General features: G+C 52.1%; 1 protein-coding gene across 1 annotated transcript in view; it reads right to left on the bottom strand.

Moving 5' to 3' along the window:
* The window catches only part of MARK1 (microtubule affinity regulating kinase 1), a 721,120-nt gene extending 708,136 nt beyond the window's left edge, over positions 1 to 12,984 (bottom strand). Inside the window, exon 1 of the mRNA XM_063919434.1 lies at positions 12,728 to 12,984. Within this exon, the coding sequence (XP_063775504.1) occupies positions 12,728 to 12,778 (51 nt within the window). The 5' untranslated portion in view covers positions 12,779 to 12,984. The remainder of the gene's footprint in view (positions 1 to 12,727) is intronic.
* Positions 12,985 to 14,690: the final 1,706 nt, after the last annotated feature.

Here is a 14,690-nt window from a genome sequence, read left to right as displayed (position 1 = left end):
AAGGCCGGTGCCAGGAATGAAGCCGGAAGCAGGAACGGAGCACAGGAAGGCCGGTGCCAGGAATGGAGCAGGAACCAGGAACGGAGCACAGGAAGGCCGGTGCCAGGAATGGAGCAGGAACGGAGCACAGGAAGGCCGGTGCCAGGAATGGAGCAGGAACCAGGAACGGAGCACAGGAAGGCCGGTGCCAGTAATGGAGCAGGAACCAGGAACGGAGCACAGGAAGGCCGGTGCCGGGAATGGAGCAGGAATATGGAACGGAGCACAGGAAGGCCGGTGCCAGGAATTGAGCAGGAACCGAGCATGGAAAGCAGGAATCATGAACATGATGTCACAGGAAACGCAGAGACTAGCACAAGGCTATACGCTGGAGCAAGGTTTGGGAGCCTATAACGCTGGCACTGAATAGTGCTCAGACACAGCCTTTTATAGGGAGGAGATTCACACTAGACACCAGTGTGACTTCATGTCTGGCCCTTTCAATGCTGGACAGAGCGGCGTGAGCATCCCTATGGGAGCCGCTGCCACTTGAATGGAGATACCGCAGACCACGCAGCAGCCAGGATGGGAACTGCTGGTAAATGACAACTGCGCGCGTCAGGAACTTCCTGCAGAGAATCCCACGGATCAGCGCTGTGACATCAACTCTCCCATTCATCATATCCCACATTTTAAAACGTACTGTGGATATGATAACATTGAGTAAATTCAGAGTGAAAATTAAACTTTACAAGCGGATGTCGTTTTCTTCTCTTGCCGGGACCTGGTCTCCAATAAGAGCCTGTCCTGGAGAAAAGATGGAAGAAGCGCCATAGCTTGCGCTGTCATTCTGCTTGTTCACGCACAACGATACGGTAGCCCGTAAGCTACGGCATTAGCAGCCGGTGCAAAGTTCCAGAAGGAGTGGCGTTTCAGAGCTCGGTAAATCTGACAGCGTAGTACCGGGACTTCTTTTGCTGTCAGAAATGAAGGAATCATGGCAGATTTCCGAGACATCTGCTGCAATCCCTCCTTCATAAATCCTGGGAATCCTTAATATTTGCAGCGATATTCCTGTAGGATATTCTGCAGCATCACTTCCTGTATGGACTCCATACGTCTATAGCCCCTTTCTCATCTCCAATGCCGGATTCCACACAGGGATTGGAAACAGATCCTTCCTGGGTGGGATCCGGCATTAGAGCCTAGGCGCTGGCTTCCCAACATGGCAATATGCCGGGTCGGTTGCCATAGCGGTGGGGGATGGAGCCGGCAGCGGGGGCAGAGGCGGCGCTGTGAGATGAGCTCATCTCCTCTCCAATTAAACGGGTCCCATCGACACTGCCACTGACCCGGTATTCAACCCGGGAATAACCTTTCTTATAACCTGGTGACCCGGGAAGTCACACTGCACAGTGACCCCTATGCCGGTGCGATATGAAGGGGTATTAGGGTGGCAATACCTGGGATATAGAAATTGAGGAGTGGTTGACCCTCTTCAGCTCAGTATTTAACCACTTGCCCGGCATGGTCCCATAAAATGCGACCACACCAGGCTGGGCTATCCCCGACACTCACTGTGCGGCTGCATGTCTAGACGCTTCCTGTAATGGCCGCTCCGTGGTACCTCCTCAGTGCCCGCCGTGCCTCCGATCACAGCTGATCAGTCACCCCGGCAGCTCCCCACCCAGCAGCTGCTAGGGAAATGTAAACCAAGCAGCCGCTCATCTTCCTCCGGGGGCTGCAGAGAGGATCTGATGCAGGGGAACTGAAGTCGCGATGTTCCGACCATCGATGTTACTACAGATGTTTATTTTAAAAACAATATATTTAAATTTAAGAAAATTGTATTGGACTTAGTATAAATACATGTTCTTAACCTAATTCAATTATTTAAAAAATAATAATAATAATTTCTGAGCAGTTTTTGGAAAAAATATTTTTCAGTTAAGTGGTTAAAGACCATGTGAATGATGTGGAAATATTATTTGTATCTATGAGATTACCCCTGTGTTTCCCTCTCTCCCCCTGTAAATTGGGTCTTAGATGGACCCTTCTCTGTGCAGTTACCCATGTCTCTGCTTCTGTCGCCCTAACATGGCACGCCGCACTACTGCCCATCTCCCAGATCTCACCATCAGGTTATCAGAATAACATTCCCAGGGTCTATCCTCCTCCATCAAACCCTCGCCCCCTGCTAGAAGGAACCAAGAGACACATTGTTCTAGAATCCCTAGTACTGATGAACCCATATTCTGGGATATCTAAGAATATGGTCCTAACAGGATTTATTGCACAGCGGATAAATAGGGAACCCCTGGATCATACTCTGGGACCACCATAGAAGATTATGTCTAGAGTTCCCCCACACCTGCTTAGAACAATCATGACTGCAGCTAGTGCGCAGGGAGACACGAGCCATTCATTTCATATTGGCCAAACAGAACGCCAACGCCCATGTGTTCAGCTGTGGCAGGTCAGTCAAACTGCTAGGTACGGTCTTGACCAGCTGGCCTGTTACTTGCCCTTTATCCAACACTATCCCAGGCTTCCATTAACATCTTCCACCGAGGGATGGCCTGACATTTCCAATGTGGAAAGACGTATAGTAATTAATCCTCAGTGATTTGCGGTGGTACACATCAGCGAGTGCCCCAACACCGGGGGAAAGTGAAAACGTGTTGTTGGTGTATGGACTGTTTCTCAGGCACTAACCGAGGTGCACTACCAAGCGTCTAACCGAGGTGCACTGCCAAGCGTCTAACCGAGGTGCACTACCAAGCGTCTAACCGAGGTGCACTACCAAGCGTCTAACCGAGGTGCACTACCAAGCGTCTAACCGAGGTGCACTACCAAGCGTCTAACCGAGGTGCACTACCAAGCGTCTAACCGAGGTGCACTACCAAGCGTCTAACCGAGGTGCACTACCAAGCGTCTAACCGAGGTGCACTACCAAGCGTCTAAATAACTTTGTTCTGGCTTATGTCAATGTCCACATGCTGTCACTAGAATCAGTTTTACATAATAAGATTTAGACTAGTGGCTGTGTGTTTTACGATTCCCATATCTGCCACTTACATCTGGATACACCAAACTTTTGCAGACATTCAACACTAATCTCATCTAACGACCAACATGAGGATTTCAGATGACTTGGTCTTCAACCTGTTGCCAGGGGAAGGCCAAAAGTATTCACCTGCACTAATGCAATGGAGATTGAATAGACTATCATAACTGCTCCCATCAGTGTTAAGGTACGTACACACGGTGAGATTCGGGTTATGCAAGATTCTCACTATGCGACAGGGACTGTGGTCGGTATCCTAAGCAATGATGACAGTGCTTGCGATACCGATTTTGGCTAAGTGATCATTTTGACTCTCTTTTACACGAGATAGTCAAAATTTACTTGCCTGCACAGTGTATTTAAAGCATGTGATACAGACCTCGTGGGACCACGCATCGGGATCGCAACTAACTTTCTTTGCGATTTTTACTATATAGTCAAAATGGCAAAGAAAAATCTCACCGTGTGTACAACACCTTCAGAGCTTAATCACAATGAGCAACCTGATCTACGGTCACCCACATGGTTCAACAAAGCGGAGACAAATCCAACCACACGGCAATCAGACCGATCAACCGCATCTACGGTCACCCACATGGTTCAACAAAGCGGAGACAAATCCAGCCACACGGCAATCAGACCGAGCAACCTGATCTACGGTCACCCACATGGTTCAACAAAGCGGAGACAAATCCAACCACACGGCAATCAGACCGAGCAACCAGATCTACGGTCACCCACATGGTTCAACAAAGCGGAGACAAATCCAGCCACACGGCAATCAGACCGAGCAACCAGATCTACGGTCACCCACATGGTTCAACAAAGCGGAGACAAATCCAGCCACACGGCAATCAGACCGAGCAACCAGATCTACGGTCACCCACATGGTTCAACAAAGCGGAGACAAATCCAGCCACACGGCAATCAGACCGAGCAACCAGATCTACGGTCACCCACATGGTTCAACAAAGCGGAGACAAATCCAGCCACACGGCAATCAGACCGAGCAACCTGATCTATGGTCACCCACATGGTTCAACAAAGCGGAGACAAATCCAGCCACACGGCAATCAGACCGAGCAACCAGATCTACGGTCACCCACATGGTTCAACAAAGCGGAGACAAATCCAGCCACACGGCAATCAGACCGAGCAACCAGATCTACGGTCACCCACATGGTTCAACAAAGCGGAGACAAATCCAACCACACGGCAATCAGACCGAGCAACCAGATCTACGGTCACCCACATGGTTCAACAAAGCGGAGACAAATCCAGCCACACGGCAATCAGACCGAGCAACCAGATCTACGGTCACCCACATGGTTCAACAAAGCGGAGACAAATCCAGCCACACGGCAATCAGACCGAGCAACCAGATCTACGGTCACCCGCATGGTTCAACAAAGCGGAGACAAATCCAGCCACACGGCAATCAGACCGATCAACCGCATCTACGGTCACCCACATGGTTCAACAAAGCAGAGACAAATCCAGCCACACGGCAATCAGACCGAGCAACCAGATCTACGGTCACCCACATGGTTCAACAAAGCGGAGACAAATCCAGCCACACGGCAATCAGACCGATCAACCGCATCTACGGTCACCCACATGGTTCAACAAAGCGGAGACAAATCCAGCCACACGGCAATCAGACCGAGCAACCAGATCTACGGTCACCCACATGGTTCAACAAAGCGGAGACAAATCCAGCCACACGGCAGTCAGACCTGCGCATGGGAGTTCGCTTCAGTAAAGCTACACAGTAGGTGATTTACTTGTGCGAGCCGGTTTTAGGACAGTAACTATACGACCTTCCCCGGGAGCTGTGTCACATAATGCCGCTGTAAGACGGAGTGTAACCTTCATATTCAGCATAACAGTCCCTGTGTGTTATTCTATATACAGCACCTCTGACATATCCTATCCCGCAGTCCGGCCGGGGTCACGTAGCAGAGTATAGCCACCAGCTGACGCCAGAGGAAAACAAACACTTCCAACGCAACAGTAGAGTGTGTGTGATTTGAGGATTTGTATCATAAATCCCCATCAACACCAAATCCTGTAATTACCACGTACAGCCTGAAAATACTGCTCCCATATGACAGCCCAGGAACAGGAGTGAAGCATCTTGCAGTACTGCTAGTAATATGAACGCAGGCGACCGGGTGATGTCATTTCCTCATGATGTACAAAGAAAGAGGAGTCTCTGGGAATCTGCAACAGACCAACCACGTGTGTACGACTTCAGTATCAATAATAACTATAGACGATGGCGGACACAGCGGTGTCATCAATGTGCACAGAAAGCACAATATAGTTCATGATACAACGTCATCTGCTAAATCTGCCTGCAGAACGGGAACGGGACTCTCCCCCCCCCCCTTCCCACCACCCCTCCAACACATTACAATTGTCTCCGATGCAGCCCCCATTAGTAACATGACTATGACCTGCGCAGCGTCGGTCTCCATGTAACGCCATGGCGAGAATCTAAGACTCTACACTGCCACAATCATTCCTCTGTATCAATCTCGCGTATCTGCGGCACACGGGTGTGATGGTAAAATGCCCACTGGTCTAGAGCCGGGTACACACTGCAGCAATACTGGCCCAATAGGTCTTACCCGGCAGAATTGGAAGGGCATACTGGTCAGTGTGTATGCCAAAGTGCCCAAGGTCATTAGCGACGTCGCCCGGACAGCCAACCAGCCAATAACACTAGCCACCTAGTTCTATGTAACCGATACATCGCTCCGTCCTTCATATATGGTTGTAATGTGTACCCAGGAGCCCCCATCCCAGCCCGGCATCACGCAGGGAGTACCCAGCACTAGTTCTGTGTCATCTCTGCCGACACACGTCGCTCAGGGAGTACCCAGCACTAGTTCTGTGTCATCGGTGCCGACACACGTCGCTCAGGGAGTACCCAGCACTAGTTCTATGTCATCACTGCCGGCACACATCGCGCAGGGAGTACCCAGCACTAGTTCTGTGTCATCTCTGCCGACACATCGCTCAGGGAGTACCCAGCACTAGTTCTGTGTCATCGCTGCCGGCACACATCGCTCAGGGAGTACCCAGCACTAGTTCTGTGTCATCGCTGCCGACACACGTCGCTCAGGGAGTACCCAGCACTAGTTCTGTGTCATCGCTGCCGACACATCGCTCAGGGAGTACACAGCACTAGTTCTGTGTCATCGCTGCCGGCACATCGCTCAGGGAGTACCCAGCACTAGTTCTGCGTCATCACTGCCGGCACACATCGCTCAGGGAGTACCCAGCACTAGTTCTGTGTCATGGCTGCCAACACACATCGCTCAGGGAGTACCCAGCACTAGTTCTGTGTCATCGCTGCCGGGCACACATCGCTCAGGGAGTACCCAGCACTAGTTCTGTGTCATCGCTGCCGACACACGTCGCTCAGGGAGTACCCAGCACTAGTTCTGTGTCATCGCTGCCGGGCACACATCGCTCAGGGAGTACCCAGCACTAGTTCTGTGTCATCGCTGCCGACACACATCGCTCAGGGAGTACCCAGCACTAGTTCTGTGTCATCGCTGCCGGATACATCACTCAGGGAGTACCCAGCACTAGTTCTGTGTCATCGCTGCCGACACACATCGCTCAGGGAGTACCCAGCACTAGTTCTGTGTCATCGCTGCCGACACACATCGCTCAAGGAGCACCCAGCACTAGTTCTGTGTCATCGCTGCCGGCACACATCGCTCAGGGAGCACCCAGCACTAGTTCTGTGTCATCGCTGCCGGCACACATCGCTCAGGGAGTCCCCAGCACTAGTTCTGTGTCATCGCTGCCGGATACATCGCTCAGGGAGTACCCAGCACTAGTTCTGTGTCATCGCTGCCGGATACATCGCTCAGGGAGTACCCAGCACTAGTTCTGTGTCATCGCTGCCGACACACATCGCTCAGGGAGTACCCAGCACTAGTTCTGTGTCATCGCTGCCGGGCACACATCGCTCAGGGGGTACCCAGCACTAGTTCTGTGTCATTGCTGCCGACACACATCGCTCAGGGAGTACCCAGCACTAGTTCTGTGTCATGGCTGCCGACACACATCGCTCAGGGAGTACCCAGCACTAGTTCTGTGTCATGGCTGCCGACACACATCGCTCAGGGAGTACCCAGCACTAGTTCTGTGTCATCGCTGCCGACACACATCGCTCAGGGAGTACCCAGCACTAGTTCTGTGTCATCGCTGCCGGATACATCGCTCAGGGAGTACCCAGCACTAGTTCTGTGTCATGGCTGCCGACACACATCGCTCAGGGAGTACCCAGCACTAGTTCTGTGTCATGGCTGCCGACACACATCGCTCAGGGAGTACCCAGCACTAGTTCTGTGTCATCGCTGCCGACACACATCGCTCAGGGAGTACCCAGCACTAGTTCTGTGTCATCGCTGCCGGCACACATCGCTCAGGGAGTACCCAGCACTAGTTGTGTCATCGCTGCCGGATACATCGCTCAGGGAGTACCCAGCACTAGTTCTGTGTCATCGCTGCCGACACACATCGCTCAGGGAGTACCCAGCACTAGTTCTGTGTCATCGCTGCCGACACACATCGCTCAGGGAGCACCCAGCACTAGTTCTGTGTCATCGCTGCCGGCACACATCGCTTAGGGAGTACCCAGCACTAGTTCTGTGTCATCGCTGCCGGCATACATCGCTCAGGGAGCACCCAGCACTAGTTCTGTAATACAGTTCCAATTTGCCAGAGGTGTTTTTAAAGCAGCAATCATTTACAATGCCAATCCATGCCATGTAAATGATCGCCACTTTCAAAAAAGTGAGAGACGGGCTGGCACCCCGGGACCCGAGAGACGGGCCGGCACCCCGGGACCCGAGAGACGGGCCGGCACCCCGGGACCCGAGAGACGGGCCGGCACCCCGGGACCCGAGAGACGGGCCGGCACCCCGGGACCCGAGAGACGGGCCGGCACCCCGGGACCCGAGAGACGGCCGGCACCCCGGGACCCGAGAGACGGCCGGCATCCCGGGACCCGAGAGACGGGCCGGCAACCCGGGACCACCCTGAACCCCTGAGCTCGGGGTCTCCACTCCCACCCATCAATCTATCGGTCCACGCCATAATAAACCGTCCACGCAAACAGCAACAGTTTCACTACGGTTCAATGACATTCCTAATGGGCGGACGCTGGTGAAACACAGGAACCTGCACTACTACTGCCACAATAACATTCCACTCACTACAGAGACAGCAACACCTGCCATGTGCCCAGACACTGAACCGTAATACACATAAAGCCCCCACAATGCTATCCACATCCACACCGTGCTGCCATCAGCAGCAAGACAAGTGCAGGTTACTGCATGCACCCTGCACAGAGTACACTAGCCTGGCACAGCATGGTAACCAGCAGCTACAGTGAGTACCCTGGCCTGGGAAGGTGTCCTGGTTACTGGTATAAGGGGGTATGGCACAGCACGGGAAGATGCCTTGGTTACTGGTATATGGGGGTATGGCACAGCAGGGAAGGTGCCCTGGTTACAGGTATATGGAGGTATGGCACAGCAGGGAAGGTGCCTTGGTTACTGGTATATGGGGGTATGGCACAGCAGGGATGGTGTCCTGGTTACTGGTATAAGGGGGTATGGCACAGCACCGGAAGATGTCTTGGTTACTGGTATATGGGGGTATGGCACAGCAGGGAATGTGCCCTGGTTACTGGTATATGGTGGTATGGCACAGCAGGGAATGTGCCCTGGTTACTGGTATATGGTGGTATGGCACAGCAGGGAATGTGCCCTGGTTATTGGTATATGGGGGTATGGCACAGCACGGGAAGGTGTCCTGGTTACTGGTATAAGGGGGTATGGCACAGCACGGGAAGATGCCTTGGTTACTGGTATATGGGGGTATGGCACAGCAGGGAAGGTGCCCTGGTTACTGGTATATGGCGGTATGGCACAGCAGGGAATGTGCCCTGGTTACTGGTATATGGAGGTATGGCACAGCACGGGAAGGTGCCCTGGTTACTGGTATATGGAGGTATGGCACAGCACGGGAAGGTGCCCTGGTTACTGGTATATGGAGGTATGGCACAGCAGGGAATGTGCCCTGGTTACAGGTATATGGAGGTATGGCACAGCACGGGAAGGTGCCCTGATTACTGGTATATGGAGGTATGGCACAGCAGGGAAGGTGCCCTGGTTATTGGTATATGGGGGTATAGGAAAAACAGGGAAGGTGCCCTGGTTACTAGTATATGGGGGTATGGCACAGCACGGGAAGGTGCCCTGATTACTGGTATATGGAGGTATGGCACAGCAGGGAAGGTGCCCTGGTTACTGGTATATGGGGGTATGGCACAGCACAGGAAGGTGCCCTGGTTACTGGTATATGGGGGTATGGCACAGCAGGGAAGGTGCCCTGGTTATTGGTATATGGGGGTATAGGAAAAACAGGGAAGGTGCCCTGGTTACTAGTATATGGGGGTATGGCACAGCACGGGAAGGTGCCCTGGTTACTGGTATATGGGGGTATGGCACAGCTGGGAAGGTGCCCTGGTTACTGGTATATGGGGGTATGGCACAGCACGGGTAGGTGCCCTGGTTACAGGTATATGGAGGCATGGCACAGCAGGGAAGGTGCCCTGGTTACTGGTATATGGCGGTATGGCACAGCAGGGAATGTGCCCTGGTTATTGGTATATGGGGGTATGGCACAGCACGGGAAGATACCTTGGTTACTGGTATATGGGGTTATGGAACAGCACGGGAAGATGCCTTGGTTACTGGTATATGGAGGTATGGCACAGCAGGGAAAGTGCCCTGGTTACTAGTATATGGAGGTATGGCACAGCACGGGAAGGTGCCCTGGTTACTGGTATATGGAGGTATGGCACAGCAGGGAAGGTGCCCTGGTTACTGGTATATGGGGGTATGGCACAGCACGGGGAGGTGCCCTGGTTACTGATATATGGAGGTATGGCACAGCACGGGTAGGTGCCCTGGTTACTGGCATATGGGGGTATGGCACAGCACGGGAAGATGCCTTGGTTACTGGTATATGGGGGTATGGCACAGCACGGGAAGGTGCCCTGGTTACTGGTATAAGGAGGTATGGCACAGCAGGGAAAGTGCCCTGGTTACTAGTATATGGAGGTATGGCACAGCAGGGAATGTGCCCTGGTTACTGGTATATGGCGGTATGGCACAGCAGGGAATGTGCCCTGGTTATTGGTATATGGGGGTATGGCACAGCACGGGAAGATGCCTTGGTTACTGGTATATGGGGTTATGGAACAGCACGGGAAGATGCCTTGGTTACTGGTATATGGGGGTATGGCACAGCACGGGAAGGTGTCCTGGTTACTGGTATATGGAGGTATGGCACAGCAGGGAAAGTGCCCTGGTTACTAGTATATGGAGGTATGGCACAGTACGGGAAGGTGCCCTGGTTATTGGTGTATGGGGGTATGGCACAGCAGGGAAGGTGCCCTGGTTACTGGTATATGGAGGTATGGCACAGCAGGGAAGGTACCCTGGTTACTGGTATATGGAGGTATGGCACAGCAGGGAAGGTGCCCTGGTTACTGGTATATGGGGGTATGGCACAGCAGGGAAGGTGTCCTGGTTACTGGTATATGGAGGTATGGCACAGCAGGGAAGGTGCCCTGGTTACAGGTATATAGGGGTATGGCACAGCAGGGAAGGTGCCCTGGTTACGGGTATATGGAGGTATGGCACAGCAGGGAAGGTGCCCTGGTTACAGGTATATAGGGGTATGGCACAGCAGGGAAGGTGCCCTGGTTACAGGTATATGGAGGTATGGCACAGCAGGGAAGGTGCCCTGGTTACCGGTATATGGAGGTATGGCACAGCAGGGAAGGTGCCCTGGTTACTGGTATATGGGGGTATGGCACAGCAGGGAAGGTGCCCTGGTTACTGGTATATGGAGGTATGGCACAGCAGGGAAGGTGCCCTGGTTACTGGTATATGGAGGTATGGCACAGCAGGGAAGGTGCCCTGGTTACAGGTATATGGAGGTATGGCACAGCAGGGAAGGTGCCCTGGTTACTGGTATATGGGGGTATGGCACAGCAGGGAAGGTGCCCTGGTTACTGGTATATGGAGGTATGGCACAGCAGGGAAGGTGTCCTGGTTACTGGTATATGGAGGTATGGCACAGCACGGGTAGGTGCCCTGGTTACTGGCATATGGGGGTATGGCACAGCAGGGAAGGTGCCCTGGTTACTGGTATATGGGGGTATGGCACAGCAGGGAAGGTGTCCTGGTTACTGGTATATGGAGGTATGGCACAGCAGGGAAGGTGCCCTGGTTACAGGTATATAGGGGTATGGCACAGCAGGGAAGGTGCCCTGGTTACGGGTATATGGAGGTATGGCACAGCAGGGAAGGTGCCCTGGTTACGGGTATATAGGGGTATGGCACAGCAGGGAAGGTGCCCTGGTTACAGGTATATGGAGGTATGGCACAGCAGGGAAGGTGCCCTGGTTACTGGTATATGGAGGTATGGCACAGCAGGGAAGGTGTCCTGGTTACTGGTATATGGGGGTATGGCACAGCAGGGAAGGTGCCCTGGTTACTGGTATATGGAGGTATGGCACAGCAGGGAAGGTGCCCTGGTTACTGGTATATGGAGGTATGGCACAGCAGGGAAGGTGCCCTGGTTACAGGTATATGGAGGTATGGCACAGCAGGGAAGGTGCCCTGGTTACTGGTATATGGGGGTATGGCACAGCAGGGAAGGTGCCCTGGTTACTGGTATATGGAGGTATGGCACAGCAGGGAAGGTGTCCTGGTTACTGGTATATGGGGGTATGGCACAGCAGGGAAGGTGCCCTGGTTACAGGTATATGGAGGTATGGCACAGCAGGGAAGGTGCCCTGGTTACTGGTATATGGGGGTATGGCACAGCAGGGAAGGTGCCCTGGTTACTGGTATATGGAGGTATGGCACAGCAGGGAAGGTGCCCTGGTTACAGGTATATGGAGGTATGGCACAGCAGGGAAGGTGCCCTGGTTACTGGTATATGGGGGTATGGCACAGCAGGGAAGGTGCCCTGGTTACAGGTATATGGAGGTATGGCACAGCAGGGAAGGTGCCCTGGTTACTGGTATATGGAGGTATGGCACAGCAGGGAAGGTGCCCTGGTTACTGGTATATGGGGGTATGGCACAGCAGGGAAGGTGCCCTGGTTACTGGTATATGGAGGTATGGCACAGCAGGGAAGGTGTCCTGGTTACTGGTATATGGGGGTATGGCACAGCAGGGAAGGTGCCCTGGTTACTGGTATATGGAGGTATGGCACAGCAGGGAAGGTGCCCTGGTTACAGGTATATGGAGGTATGGCACAGCAGGGAAGGTGCCCTGGTTACAGGTATATGAAGGTATGGCACAGCGGGGAAGGTGTCCTGGTTATTGGTATATGGAGGTATGGCACAGCACGGGTAGGTGCCCTGGTTACTGGTATATGGAGGTATGGCACAGCACGGGTAGGTGCCCTGGTTACTGGTATATGGAGGTATGGCACAGCAGGGAAGGTGCCCTGGTTACTGGTATATGGAGGTATGGCACAGCAGGGAAGGTGCCCTGGTTATTGGGGCACCTCGGCCCAGGCCCAGCAGTGTGACCCCGGCTCCCCCGCCGCCCTCAGGCTACTCACATTCTCGGTGTCCCGCTCGTTGACGGTCGGCAATGGCGTCCTGGCTGACATCTTGTGGGGAGGAGGCCCCGGGCTGCAGCCGGTGTCGGTGAGTCACACGGTGGAATCACAGCGCCACATAACGGGGCGTCCTCATCCTGTCAGCGGGGACCTGCGGGGCCGCATCCAGTGCGGGGATCTAACGTACAGCCGCAGCCGCAGAGTGACATTCCCCGCACACCGCCTCCTGCTCCCGGGCAGCGAATCCCGAGCCCGGCCTCAGCCGCCCCCCTCCTCCTCCTCCTCCTCCCTCTGGTATCTATAGGGAGGGAGACAGAGGGATATATATATATATATATCTATAGGGAGGGAGGGAGAGGGATATATATATCTATAGGGAGGGAGGGAGAGGGATATATATATATATCTATAGGGAGGGAGACAGAGGGATATATATATCTATAGGGAGGGAGACAGAGGGATATATATATCTATAGGGAGGGAGACAGAGGGATATATATATATCTATAGGGAGGGAGACAGAGGGATATATATATCTATAGGGAGGGAGACAGAGGGATATAAATATATCTATAGGGAGGGAGACAGAGGGGTATATATATCTATAGGGAGGGAGACAGAGGGATATATATCTATAGGGAGGGAGACAGAGGGATATATATATCTATAGGGAGGGAGACAGAGGGATATAAATATATCTATAGGGAGGGAGACAGAGGGGTATATATATCTATAGGGAGGGAGACAGAGGGATATATATCTATAGGGAGGGAGACAGAGGGATATATATATCTATAGGGAGGGAGACAGGGATATATATATCTATAGGGAGGGAGACAGAGGGATATATATATCTATAGGAGGGAGGGAGAGGGATATAAATATATCTATAGGGAGGGAGACAGAGGGGTATATATATCTATAGGGAGGGAGACAGAGGGATATAAATATATCTATAGGGAGGGAGACAGAGGGGTATATATATCTATAGGGAGGGAGACAGAGGGATATATATCTATAGGGAGGGAGACAGAGGGATATATATATCTATAGGGAGGGAGACAGGGATATATATATATCTATAGGGAGGGAGACAGAGGGATATATATATCTATAGGGAGGGAGACAGAGGGATATATATATCTATAGGGAGGGAGACAGAGGGATATAAAATATATCTATAGGGAGTGAGACAGAGGGGTATATATATCTATAGGGAGGGAGACAGAGGGATATATATATCTATAGGGAGGGAGACAGAGGGATATATATATATCTATAGGGAGGGAGACAGAGGGATATATATATCTATAGGGAGGGAGACAGAGGGATATAAAATATATCTATAGGGGAGGGAGACAGAGGGGTATATATATATCTATAGGGAGGGAGACAGAGGGATATATATCTATAGGGAGGGAGACAGAGGGATATATATATCTATAGGGAGGGAGACAGAGGGATATATATATCTATAGGGAGGGAGGGAGAGGGATATATATATCTATAGGGAGGGAGACAGAGGGATATAAATATATCTATAGGGAGGGAGACAGAGGGGTATATATATCTATAGGGAGGGAGACAGAGGGATATATATATCTATAGGGAGGGAGACAGAGGGATATATATATATCTATAGGGAGGGAGACAGAGGGATATATATATCTATAGGGAGGGAGACAGAGGGATATATATATATCTATAGGGAGGGAGACAGAGGGATATATATATCTATAGGGAGGGAGACAGAGGATATAAATATATCTATAGGGAGGGAGACAGAGGGGTATATATATCTATAGGGAGGGAGACAGAGGGATATATATATATCTATAGGGAGGGAGACAGAGGGATATATATATCTATAGGGAGGGAGACAGAGGGATATATATATATCTATAGGGAAGGAGACAGAGGGGTATATATATCTATAGGGAGGGAGACCCAGGCAGTGGCGTAA

Source organism: Pseudophryne corroboree, chromosome 4 (assembly GCF_028390025.1).
Source record: "Pseudophryne corroboree isolate aPseCor3 chromosome 4, aPseCor3.hap2, whole genome shotgun sequence".
Classification (NCBI taxonomy): domain Eukaryota; kingdom Metazoa; phylum Chordata; class Amphibia; order Anura; family Myobatrachidae; genus Pseudophryne; species Pseudophryne corroboree.
This window is presented reverse-complemented; position numbering and strand designations above follow the sequence as displayed.